We start from the raw sequence: 12,677 nt of genomic DNA, 5'->3' as shown, positions 1-12,677 counted from the left end.
TGGCTGGGGTGGGGGGTGGGGGGTGTATTTAAAAGCTGTTAGCATAAAATATGCTGTGTTATGGATTTGCACAGAAGGGTGTCTGTCCTTTTTTGTCATACTGTGTTTTGAACAAGAGCGTTGTCCTGCTCTTTACAGAGAATTGTATGCATCTGGTAAGAGGGTGGGTGTTTTGTTTGTAACAAGGTTAAACAAAGGTGGGTAAGGTCCTGTTGCAGCAGAGAACTTGATGGTGAAGCAGTGAGACTGCAACATTGGATACAAATAAGACTAACAAAAGTTGGTGAGAAAGTGGTTTTTGGAAGGAATAATTTGGTTCCTGACACCAAACCATTACCCTTAACTCATTTATGCCTCTGAAGTATGCTCAGAGTGAAGTGTTTAAGCAATCCCACATTGCATTTAGGAAGCATAGCCATATGCTAAACCTTCCCTGTTCCTGTTGCTATGTGTGTCTCCTTTGATAGCTCCTACATAAAAGCTAAGCTACCAATCTCTATAGCTGCACAGTGGAGGAGCTGTAGTAACCACTAGTTTACGTTTTTGGGCTTCAACTTTTACTATAAATTGCTTGCCTGGCCTGAAAGTTTGTGTGAAAGTTTGTCTGCATGTCAGTGTTGTGTAGCATGCTTTGTTCTAGTCTGGTTTGCATTCATTTAGTTTAGGCATTAGTTGAGGTTAGCTTGGGTTCTAGGAATACAACAGTATGAGGTTAATTCTGTCTTAGGATTCAGTTCCTTTGCATAAATGTTATCTGTTGAAAATAGATTTTTAAATAACAATTCCTTTCTACTGGAAATGTTAAATATCTTCCTTCTCAGGAGAACTGGCAAGTTCTGTATAGATTGGTGGAAGAGATGAAATCCTGACTGCCTGAAGCTGTTCTGAGCATGATACCTGTTCCCTTTTTTAACAGCTGACTTATCTCAGGTGTGGCCAGAGGCTAATCAGCACTTTAGTAAAGAAATAGATGATGAGGCAAACAGCTACTTCCAACGTATTTACAACCATCCACCACACCCGACCATGTCTGTAGATGAGGTGAGTTCCCTGCTGTAGCAGTTGCGTCATCTGCCCAGAGACTTGCTGCAAGTTAATAGTAATGATTCTTTTGGGTATTAGTGTTAGTGGAAAATAATGAAGGGTTAGTGGTAGATGCTTGCAGCATTGCTTTTTTGCTTGATCGAAATTGTTATTTTGAAGACAGCGTGCTTTCACAGTAAACTTGCAGTTGATCGCTATGTTCAGCTTTGGCTTCTGTGGACTGAAGACTTAGGTGTCTAATTAACACTCCTAAAATGTTGCTAAGTGGGAGGAGCTTAATGTGGGGTGGAGGCTTGTGTGTTCAAAATAAGTGCTAAGTGTGCCTTTAAACAGTCGGTATAAATTATGCTTACCTTGAACATACTTGGTTTTAAGGTATCTGAAAATGATGACATCCAAATATCTAACTATGTTCTAAGTTCTACCTTCTAAGCTTTGATATAATTATGTTGGTTAGTCTCTATGAGAGTAACTATCAGTCTGATGTACTTGCTCTTTGAAGTACTTCAAATTGACTTGAATACATTTGTGTGGTTATCCATTATGGAAGACACTGAACATTAATTTTCATTTTTCTAGTTTTGAAGCAGTGGAGCAGGCAGTCACAAAAAGTTTTATGTGAAGACAGATACTTAAAGGAAAGTGGAGAAAACTGAAGTCTGAAGAGGAAGCTTGTAGTGATGTAGTGTCTACTGGCTAAAATGAGGTTTTCGTGAAGGAGTTGGTTTGCAGTCTAGCTTGTGGTACTGCAGTTTACCTTAGCGGGTACAAACACTCTTGAAACCTGAAGATGCAAAAGGGCTGAAATAAAGCAAATCTATTGGTAACAATTTCCAATTTCTTCACAGGTCTTGGAAATGCTGCAGAGGTTTAAGGACTCCAACATTAAACGGGAACGAGAAGTGTTTAACTGTATGCTGAGGAACTTGTTTGAGGAATACCGTTTCTTTCCCCAGTACCCAGATAAAGAGCTGCACATAACAGCCTGCCTCTTTGGTGGGATAATAGAGAAAGGACTGGTTACTTACATGGCATTGGGCCTGGCCCTGCGCTATGTTCTTGAAGCCTTACGAAAGCCTTTTGCGTCCAAAATGTACTATTTTGGTATTGCTGCACTAGATAGATTTAAAAATAGGTGAGTGTGGTTTTGGTAATACTCATAACAGTACATGTAATGTCTTGTCAGCCTTGAACCTGCTCTGATTATGCAGTACAGGATTGCTTATATGTGTTAGAAATTTACACATCTCAACTTCAGGATTACTTTAAAGATATGCTTAGGGGAAACAAAACGTCCTAATGTGCTAGGTGACTTTTTAAAATCAGAATGTCCAATGCAGTGTATAAATGTGGGATAAACTGAGATACTGAAACTACTTAGCGGACTTTTATAAAAGTAACTGAAGTGTTGAGTTCAATGAAGTTGCCAGCTTGTTAGAAATGGGGTGAGTGTAATTACTCTTTACAGGTGCATTCTAGTGGACTGCTATTTGCACTCTTCATTACTGAAAGACTGCCTAGGAACTAAGCTCTAGGACTTTGGTTTTACACAGAAATCTCAAGTAGAGCAAAAGTATGTCAAAAAAAAAGAAAGCTTTCTCAAAGCTTTTAGTGGATTTGCAGGTAGAGGGAACTCAAGGCAGGCTGCTGTAGTAGGCAGGATTGGACACCCCTGGAGAAGATCTCCATTCTGGAAGAAGATACTTGAACTTGAAAACTATTAGAAAGCTTCCTGATATTATTGTAGTGACTAGAAATGCTTGGTCTTGAGGTGTGGACCCATAAGTGAGGAGCATGTTATCGTCTGTCCTTCTGCTCCTTTTATAATTCACCTGCCTTGCAGTATTTCATCTGTAATAAAAGCTGTTTCTTGGAGCTTTCATGGTTAGATGTTGTGTTGTGGAGTTCTCTGGACAGAATGAATAAATACACTTAACGCTGACATACTTGAGACTTAGCCACCATCTTGCTTCTCTTAAGAACCATTTTAAGCCGCACCTGAAGATTTTACTCTCAATGAGTGATAGTAGTGTCTAGCATTCATAAGCAGAACTATGATAATTGGTGTGCATAGGTGAAGCTTCTGTCTTGGCTGTTAGGGACACTGGTTTGCTCTTTAAAATGCACTGAGCCAGACTACAAATTACTTACCCAATAATCTTACTGCAAACACTGAATATAAATGCGATTGTGTGCTCAGTCAGAAGTATCCAGATGTAGGATAAGGCGAGTTGCTGTGAATAAACCTTGTGTTTTGCTGTTAAATGGATTAATTTCAAATGAGTTTTGCAACAAAAAGTACATTCTACAAAGTTCTTTGTTTATAGCACAGCTGCTGTAAGCAGTCCAGAAGTAATTCTGTGATGCAGTGTGAGAATGACATACTAGTGTTATATTTATATTTCTCTGTAATACTGTTTTTCATCTGCCTTATGTTTGACTAATGCATATTTTGTCTGACAGATTGAAGGACTATCCCCAGTATTGTCAGCACTTGGCTTCTATTAGTCACTTTATACAGTTCCCGCATCATTTACAGGAGGTGAGTGTGTTTGTATTAGCACACTAGCTTTCTATGATTTTAAATTCTTTTGAACAAATTCCTGTCTTCCTTTGGAAAAACAGTCCAAGCTCTCACAATTTTAGACAATGTACATCTATGGAAGCAAATGGGATGGGGTGGACAGGTGATGGTGGTTAATCTGGTACCTCTTCTATTTCCATAAATCTGTTTGGGTTGCTTATATTGAAATAACTGTCTGAGTATAACTGCATGATCAACCAGTGCACATGGGCCATGCCCAAAGCTTTTAAAGGCCTTCTGTGGATTCACATTCCAGACCCTTAAGGATTTGGAGTTTTCTTCTCAAATAAAGGGCATTCAGCTGGGTTTATAGAGGTTCATACTCAAACCTGCTAAAGTCATTCAGGTGAAGGTGAGAAAAATTTCATTCCTGAAGGTCTGATCAGAGTAATGGAAATATCCTGTAGTCCAAGGAGTAAAAGCAGTGTTGCTCATGGTGTCTGCCTCGAAGGTGCTTTCATTGGTAGAAATACAGAAAAGCTGATCTATGACAGAGCTTGAGCATAATCTAAATAAGGAAGAATGATCAGCTCTAATACTAAGGCAGAGAGGCTGTCTACCCAAAGGTGCAAAGTCCAGTAGCAATGTGTTTCAGTAACAGGTTTCAGCCCACCGTATCCCTTAAATGACAATGCATTGTCTGATGTTACAAATTGCTGAAGTCCTTGGGGGAGACTTCTTACCTCCTTTGTAGCGAGTTTCTTGATATTTGCACATTTGCTCTTATGCTCTTTCCCCTCCTTTGCTCTGCTATCCTAGGCCTGCAGGAATGGGGGGTTCTGGGTACTGCTGTGTAAAATTTTAAGGATGTAGAGTCCCTTGACACTTGGTATCAACCTGTTGAGGTCAGAGGTAGAGCTTGAGGCTCTTCTCCAGGAAGAAAGTAAATCGTGACAAGACATGCTTTCATAAGGCCGTTCAGTTGGATCTTGCAGATTCCCTCAATGGCATTAGCGTCAGGTATTTTAAAGATCGATGGCAAACCATTCTACTGCTCATGCTAAAACTTGAATGTGAATTTTGTATGTGCTTGTTTACCCTATTTTAGTACATAGAATATGGACAGCAATCCAGAGATCCTCCTGTGAAGATGCAGGGTTCAATCACCACCCCTGGAAGTATTGCACTTGCCCAGGCTCAGGCCCAGGCCCAAGTTCCAGCAAAAGCTCCTCTTGCTGGCCAAGTCAGCACTATAGTAACCACCTCAACCACCACCACTGTTGCAAAAACCATTACAATCACACGACCAACTGGAGTCAGCTTCAAGAAAGATGTGCCGGTAAGCATTCTGTCACTCCAGTGCCCTTACTGGGGAAGCTGATCTGTGTTGAGTACATGGAGACAAAATCTGATGTAATTTCTATACAAGTTTTCAAACTGTTGTCTGTATTTTGTCTAAAGCCTATAACCTTGTCTAATGACCAGCATTTTTGTAGAGAAGTTTTTGATCATGAAACTATAGAATTACTATGGTGTCAAGTAGAAATGTGTTTGTTGAGGCTTTAAATATCAAGACAATTACAGAACCATTGTTCCCATTAATGAGTTGCAATATGACTCTTGGCATAGTGGGTAGCTGCTATTCTGCTTGGTGCTTGAGAATACGTCCTGCACACTAAATCACACTTGACCCAGCAGTTCTAACTGTATAAGGTTTTTCAAGTATTTAGTCACTTATGTAAACAAATCTCTGAACTGCTGGTCAGAGTTATTGCAGTGTTGGCAGATGGGTAGTATTGGCTGTTCCACAGAAAGTGTTGGGGCACGCTTGGTCCCACGTGTATGCTGAGGATGCATAGAGTTGTTACTGTATAACTGTCAAGTCAAGCCTGCCTTGTTTCCTGGTACTGTCTTTGTATAGTTCTTTAAAAGAAGCTCCTCAAATTAAAGGAGACAAAAGCCAAAGGTAGCTGAAAGTGTTGTGAACAAATTGCGGGGGGCGGTTCACAGTGCAGCTGTTAACGTTTCACATGTGATTACATCACATAAATAGTTGTTATTCTGAGGTGTCTGTATTTCCCAATTTTTAACTCAAGTCATGATTGATATTTAAAACTGTGTCTCCTTTCCCCTTAATTGTCAGTGTGCCAGGAGCTAAAGCCCCTGAGTTCACACCTGCAGCTGTAGGGACATGGGTCATGTTCTGTTGGGTTACGGTTGGCATACTTTCTCAGCGATGAACCTTTGGGATCTCTTCTTCCTGAATCAGCACTGAAGTGCTCCTAGAGACTCACTGCTGTACTACTGTACTAGGATTTTCTCCAGGCTACCAGCGTGTGCAGGCTGTTAGCCTGGTGAGTGCCTCTTTGCAGTGGCACCCATTATATGTGAATGTAAACACTAGAGTTCTTTTTGTACAGCAGCACTCTTCTGCTGAGTATTGCTCATCATTTTTAGAGTAACAATTGCTTGGCTCTGTTAGAGTGCTGCTGAAAATGAATCGTGAGACAGTAGATGTCACCTGATAAAGCTCAATTCTTTTTTTGCCTGACAGAACAGAGCAAAAGTTTCTTTTGTTGTCACCTCTAGGTATTGTCTGTTCTTAACCTCTTGTTTTCCCTCCAGCCTTCCATTAATACTACCAACATTGATACGCTGTTAGTAGCAACAGATCAAACTGAGAGAATTGTGGAACCTCCAGAGAATGTCCAGGAAAAAATTGCTTTCATCTTCAATAATCTGTCTCAGTCAAATATGACACAGAAGGCAAGTATGGAAGAACACTAGTAAAATTAATTTTTTGTATATTTCTGGAAAATCATTCTGAAGTGGTGGGTGACCATGTTTCTACAAATACTCCGACTTGCAAAAAATGAGGAAGGGAGCATGCTGTAAAGAAATAGTTTCCAACACTTCTGCTTGAACCTCTGTGGAGAATTTTTCCGAGAAAGGGGAGATGGATAAAAGATAGCTGTTCTTCGTCTTGCTTTCTCCTACAAGTTCCCTTGTTTCTATATAGCCAGATCCTTTGTACTAAAGTATTGTATGTCATTAATGCTTTGTTTTCAGGAAAGCGCTTCTAGTAGATGCCTGGAATAACTGCTGGACAGTCCTGTCTGGTTTTTTCACTTGAAAGGACTGAAAAGTACTCATGCAAGCTTCTGAAAAAAATATTAATACAAGTTTGAACAAATGTTCACATCATAACTGGGCTGGTTACCATTTGATATTGCAAGATTAAGCTCATGGACTCTTGCATTTCAAGCTGAAATTTCGGGAATTTTTTCTTACATGGTAGAAATCTGCAGTACTGCTGCCACATGTGCTATCTGTCTTGTGGACAGGCAGCTTCCATGTGAGATGCCAACATTTATTTTGCAGTTATCTGGTAAAAAGCTGAAGCGGGGGAGAAGTAAACTCCTTCATTTGAGAATTAAGTCCTTACTGATTGACCGGATCTTTGGATAATGAGACACTGGCTTCAAAGCTATTTAAAAAATAAACAAACAAAACAACACAAAACCCCAAACTTTAGTGTTAAACACAATTGACTGAATATGTCTGTACTGGTCAGAGCTGACCCCAAAAGTTTTTGGTCATCTCTTATCTTCTGTGATGTGCTTTTTCCTCTGCTATGGAGACAGGTTGAAGAGTTGAAGGAAACAGTGAAAGAAGAGTTCATGCCTTGGGTATCACAGTATCTTGTGATGAAGAGAGTCAGTATTGAGCCTAATTTTCACAGCTTATATTCAAACTTCCTTGACACACTTAAGAATCCAGAATTTAATAAAATGGTTCTGAATGAAACCTACAGAAATATCAAGGTGAGTAGTGCAAGTTTTCTCATACTTAAGTAGGTTTAAGTATTTAAGTGTGGCGTTCTCAGGCTGTTTGCTTACTGTGTTGCTGATCTTCAAATATGGAATATCATTCCAAAATCTACTTGCTAGCTTATAATTGAACTGGTGTGTTACCTCTATGAATACTAGGATTCTTCTGCTTTGCCAGCAGTGTCCCAAAGACTTAATTCAAATTGTGTAATAAGAGGCCAAATCTGCTTTTGAATTCGTTTATGTGGGTGGACTCTAAATTTGTGTGAGGCTTGCAAATTACAACCTAGGGGGAAATGGCTTATGGTCTGTTTTTTTGTGTGTGGGAAGTATAAAGATGAGAAAACCACTCTGCCATATTGGTCAAAAAAGACTAAAGGGGAGGGGGAGGGGTTTAGAAAGTGGGGCTGTGTAACAACCAAAATTGCTAGAGGGCTGAGATAAGGAGAGGAGGAGGGAGAAGCAGTAGCCCAGAAGAGATGAGTGGATGCAACAAGTTTGTCAAGCAAGCACTATTTTTAAACCTGTTGGTGGAATTTTCTGACCACCATAGGTTACGCTGTAGTGCAAAAGAATCTCCTGGCTCTTTAGAGCATGGCTGACCTTGCTCTGTTCAGCTGATGCTCTTCTGAAGCTGAGGAACAGAACTAACAGCAGAGTACTTGTGATGTGATTTAAGTCTTGAAATGAGAATTAAATCAGTTCCCAAGAAATGCAAAGTGTAGCCTTCAGGTCTGTGGTGAAGCGTTAAGAGGAAGCATTGCCTTCACAAGTTATACTTTACTAAGCAGTAGTCTTAACAGTCTTGACAGAGTAAATGGTAAGGTCTGGAAAAATGTAATCCTTGAAAAGATTGAGGAAAGAAAGAATTCCTCTTGAAAGAAAGGAATTTTGAAATTGTTACAGGGCAGACGTATGGGATGCTGCCTTGAAGTGAAGGCTGCGTTTGAGTATCTAATGTAACTGAAGCTCAGGACATAGTGTTCTAAAACTATGTCTTAAGTCAGATCAGCTGTTGGATTTGGTTTTGAGTCTGATTATATTCCAGTTGTTGCTCAATGTTTGTTTGGGTTGGTTTTGTTAGGTGCTACTGACATCAGATAAAGCTGCAGCCAACTTCTCAGACCGTTCCTTGTTAAAGAACCTTGGTCACTGGCTGGGAATGATTACGCTGGCTAAAAATAAGCCCATCTTGCACACGGTGAGCTTTTGTCTTTACAGATTTGTTTGACGTGAATCAGTATGCTGTTATACAGTAGCATAGGGTATTTGGCAAACTTTATCACCTTCCTGGTGCCTCGTATGCTCAGTACAAAGTATGATGCCCAGAGTTGGTAATTTAAGACTTCTAAATATTTTTTCGTATCAGAAAAGTTAGTAGTTACATTCTTCCCAAAACCAAATGCATTAATCCCATGTAGAAATGTATATCTCTAAATCTTTGTTCAAAAAGTAACTGCTGCTTAGCAGTCAAACTCAGGGACTGTCATGACTCAACCTTGCCAGTATGTCCTATAAGGAAATAACGTGTAAGTGGAATTTTTGCTGTGCCTGCTGTTTTCTTCACCCTCTTCCCCTTTTCAATTGATGGTGTTTTTCAGGATTTGGATGTGAAATCACTACTACTGGAAGCATATGTTAAGGGACAGCAGGAATTGCTTTATGTAGTGCCATTTGTTGCCAAAGTCTTAGAATCCAGTGTCAGGAGTGTGGTAAGTGACTTTGTGCTGACAGTTACTGCTCAAGTGGCAAAATAAATACTGTAGAAAATAATTGGCTTTTTTCACAAACTGAAAACTGATGGAATTTCATGGAGAGAAAAAAGAGGGGTGTAAGGGCTTAAAGTGAAGGAGTTCTGTTATGAGGAAAAAGTACATGGCCCGTGCATTTTTGTAGTCCAAATAGGTGGTGTGAGCTGAACTGTGGTATCCCTGAGCAGAACTCTAGTGAGAAATGCAAGGATGCCATTGAGGGGGGTCTAGAATCTATTCTTTGTTTATTTTTTTTATTCCCCCTGCCCCCCTTTGACCTTGATCAGCTCTTGTTGGTTCTGCTCGACATAGAACTGATCTCTCAGAAGGACCAAGTCATTGTGTTTCCAGTTTAATGTTCAACTAGCTTCCTAATCTAGTTTCAGTCAAACAGAATACTAAATTCAGCCCTGATTGCAGCTGTACAAACTCTTCTATGGCTGTATGCACACGCGTTCACGTTTCAAAAATTTTTAGTCATAAGTTATCCCCATGATTCAAGAAGTTTGTGTAATATTGCTCTCATGTTTTGCTTGTAGGTCTTCAGGCCTCCAAACCCATGGACAATGGCCATAATGAATGTTTTAGCTGAGCTACATCAAGAACATGATCTAAAAGTAAACAACTGTTTTTCTTTTCTATACCTACTGAGTGTGAGGTTTTCTTGACATGCCAGTCAAGAAGGATGTTGTGAAGGACCAAATTTCACTTCTTGGTTCCTTAGCATGGGGAGAGTTGGGCATTGCTTAATTTGGTAGAACTTGGATGAAACTCTTGTCCTGTGAGGTCAGCATGCAAGGCATTTGTTTGATCCTCGGTCACTATTGAAGTTTCTAAAAGGCGTGGGGTTAGAATGGGAAGCTTGGGAGTAGAGTAGTCCAGTACACATTTTGGGTATTTTCTTTGCGACATAACCTAAACTAGAATTGTTGTGCAGTTGAATCTGAAGTTTGAGATTGAGGTGCTCTGCAAGAATCTTGCACTAGACATCAATGAGCTGAAACCTGGAAGTCTCCTGAAAGATAAGGATCGTCTGAAAAATCTGGATGAGCAGCTGTCCGCTCCAAAGAAGGATGTGAAGCAGCCAGAAGAGCTACCACCCATCACAACAACTAGTAAGAATGTTTCCTGTAGAATCCAGAACCACACTATAGAAGTTAAAATAAGACAGGTTATGCTATTGTGAAGAAAAATGTGAAGCTACATATGCTATTGTAACATTGCTGAATGCTTGGGAGCACTTGAATGGTTTTGTAATAAAGTAAGTGTCCAGAGTCTGGAGATGGGAAGGGAATGGAAGTCATCCCGAGGACTATTACTGCATGTGCTGTGTGTAGTTACTCCTTAGAAGGGAGTGAAGCAGGATGATCTGTTAACGTGACATCAGGGGCTAAACTGTCATAACAAACAGCTCTGTTAAAATATGCTGGAGTTAATTTGGTACTAATCATTGGGAAAATGGAGGAGAAAAATTGCTTGATAAGTTTAGGAGGCTTCATGGTCAAATGCAAAACCTCTTGTTTATTGGTCACTTGCTGGTTTAAATGGAATTATGTACTTCCATTATAATCATTTGCTTTTCAGTAATGGTTCAATACAAACATTCTTGTATTCTATAGCTGCTTCTACAACTCCAGCTACCAGCACCACTTGTACAGCAACAGTTCCTCCGCAGCCGCAGTACAGTTATCATGACATCAACGTCTATTCTTTAGGAGGGTTGGCTCCACATATTACCTTAAATCCAACGGTAAGTTTTAGAGCTGATTTGGTTTGCTAAAAGCATTTTTGCCACTAACATCGCCACAGATCTCAGCTGGTAGGAGGAGCATTTTGTAAGTTGAAGTTATTGGAGAGTTGATTCTCAAAAGTAATGGGGAGAGTGAGTGCTAAAAAGTAATCAAATGGAGACCTTTAGGGGAGTGGTTAGTAGTTATATTAGCTAACAAAATTTCACGTGGTCAAGTGATCTTTTGCTGTGACATTTACGTCAGTATCCAGTTTATTTCTGGCAATAAGTGTCAGTTGGGATAGTTGCTCTCAGGACTTAGGCTTAAAAGGAGGTTCTGTGCTCCTTAACAGAGACTTAGCTCTTAAGTTAGTCTTAGCATTGTGTTCAGCTGCAGCTTTGGAAGAAAACTGGTCAGATGTTCCCAGTGTCAGAATTATCAAACAGATAATGTAATAGCTCTATGTGGAACATGGGAGTGCCCCACTGTAGACAAGCTATGACAGTAAACTTAAAAGTTGTTCAGAAAACGTGAATGGCTAGGGTAGATGGGATTCTAGTTTGCTTTATTCTCACTTAACTCTCCTTATCCTCCTCCAGATTCCACTGTTTCAAGCCCACCCGCAGTTAAAGCAGTGTGTACGACAGGCGATAGAGCGAGCAGTGCAAGAACTTGTCCACCCGGTGGTCGATCGGTCCATTAAGATTGCCATGACTACATGTGAGCAGATAGTCAGGAAGGACTTTGCACTGGATTCAGAGGAGTCACGAATGCGTGTGGCCGCACACCACATGATGCGGAACCTGACTGCTGGGATGGCCATGATTACCTGCAGGGAACCTTTGCTGATGAGCATAGCCACCAACTTGAAAAATAGTTTTGCTACTGCACTGAGGGTAAGAGTTGCATCATCACTAGTGTGGACGCTAATTTAGTGAACAAAGGTCTCATGACTCTTGTGGATTTACAGTGAAAAAATTGTGCTAAGATTACAACTTATGTCGAACAGTATTAAGCCTGTAATGTGGATCTTACTATGCTGCACACAAACTTCCTGCGTACCTTTTTATTTTACCCCAGTGTTATCTCCTGCTTGATCACTTGGTAAACCTTGAAGTGCTTATCTTTCTGTGGGTTTTGAGTTAGAAAAGGTAGAGTGGGATGACTGAGTTGATTCTGGGACTTTCTGGTGGTGTCTTGGGTTGTTTCAGCATGCATGCATGCTTCAGGTAGATTTTATTTACTTGTCCTGTTAGCAGATACATAATTAAGATTTTTCTGTGTGGCCTGTTAATTCATTGGGGTTTTTAGAGAACATTCTCAGGTCTCTTCATGAACAAAATTTGAGCTGCAACACTAGCTTCTGCTTGGCTAAATGGAACAGAGTTCATGAACTGCTGGCCAGAACAGCAGTCACTCCCCAGAAAACTTGCTGTGCTTGCCATCAGTGTCAGCGACACAAGAGCATAAGGATCTTTGAAAGATTAAGACAACGCTGTCCTTTCAGGGATTAAAGAAAAGTTAAAGTACAGCCTACCTCTTGCTGAAGGCCATGTTACTATTTCCCATCTGGTGGGGAGTGACAGTGCAAAGGCACTTTTGCGGTGGCATTGCTCTCTTGCATGGTAACTGGCTGAAGAGGGCAGTACTTAATGGTCTGAAGGGAGCACAAAACGTTAGCAAGAATTGCATCTGCAGGTATGGGATGTGACTCTCAGGCCTCAAACACTCTTGACCTTTCGTATACAGAACTTGAAGTAACTTGATTGCTGAGATGAAGAGCAGGAAAAGCAGACAA

The 12,677-nt window shown here is 40.4% G+C and overlaps 1 protein-coding gene and 1 non-coding gene across 10 annotated transcripts in view; both read left to right on the top strand.

The window, feature by feature from the left end:
- The window catches only part of CNOT1 (CCR4-NOT transcription complex subunit 1), a 59,974-nt gene that overhangs the window by 30,411 nt on the left and 16,886 nt on the right, over positions 1-12,677 (top strand). For all 9 annotated transcript variants that reach the window (XM_086469210.1, XM_086469206.1, XM_086469211.1 and 6 more), the window contains 12 exons: positions 917-1,041; positions 1,893-2,179; positions 3,508-3,586; positions 4,677-4,907; positions 6,194-6,334; positions 7,213-7,392; positions 8,483-8,599; positions 9,000-9,110; positions 9,689-9,766; positions 10,087-10,264; positions 10,769-10,899; positions 11,479-11,775. In XM_086469210.1, the coding sequence (XP_086325336.1) occupies positions 917-1,041; positions 1,893-2,179; positions 3,508-3,586; positions 4,677-4,907; positions 6,194-6,334; positions 7,213-7,392; positions 8,483-8,599; positions 9,000-9,110; positions 9,689-9,766; positions 10,087-10,264; positions 10,769-10,899; positions 11,479-11,775 (1,955 nt within the window). The remainder of the gene's footprint in view (positions 1-916; positions 1,042-1,892; positions 2,180-3,507; positions 3,587-4,676; positions 4,908-6,193; positions 6,335-7,212; positions 7,393-8,482; positions 8,600-8,999; positions 9,111-9,688; positions 9,767-10,086; positions 10,265-10,768; positions 10,900-11,478; positions 11,776-12,677) is intronic.
- LOC147414989 (small nucleolar RNA SNORA46) lies at positions 7,907-8,045 on the top strand. The gene has a single exon (XR_015183751.1). It is a non-coding gene; the product is annotated as a small nucleolar RNA SNORA46 (small nucleolar RNA).

The sequence above is a fragment of the Leptosomus discolor genome, chromosome 8, assembly GCF_034619465.1.
Source record: "Leptosomus discolor isolate bLepDis1 chromosome 8, bLepDis1.hap2, whole genome shotgun sequence".
In the NCBI taxonomy this organism is placed as follows: domain Eukaryota; kingdom Metazoa; phylum Chordata; class Aves; order Leptosomiformes; family Leptosomidae; genus Leptosomus; species Leptosomus discolor.
This window is presented reverse-complemented; position numbering and strand designations above follow the sequence as displayed.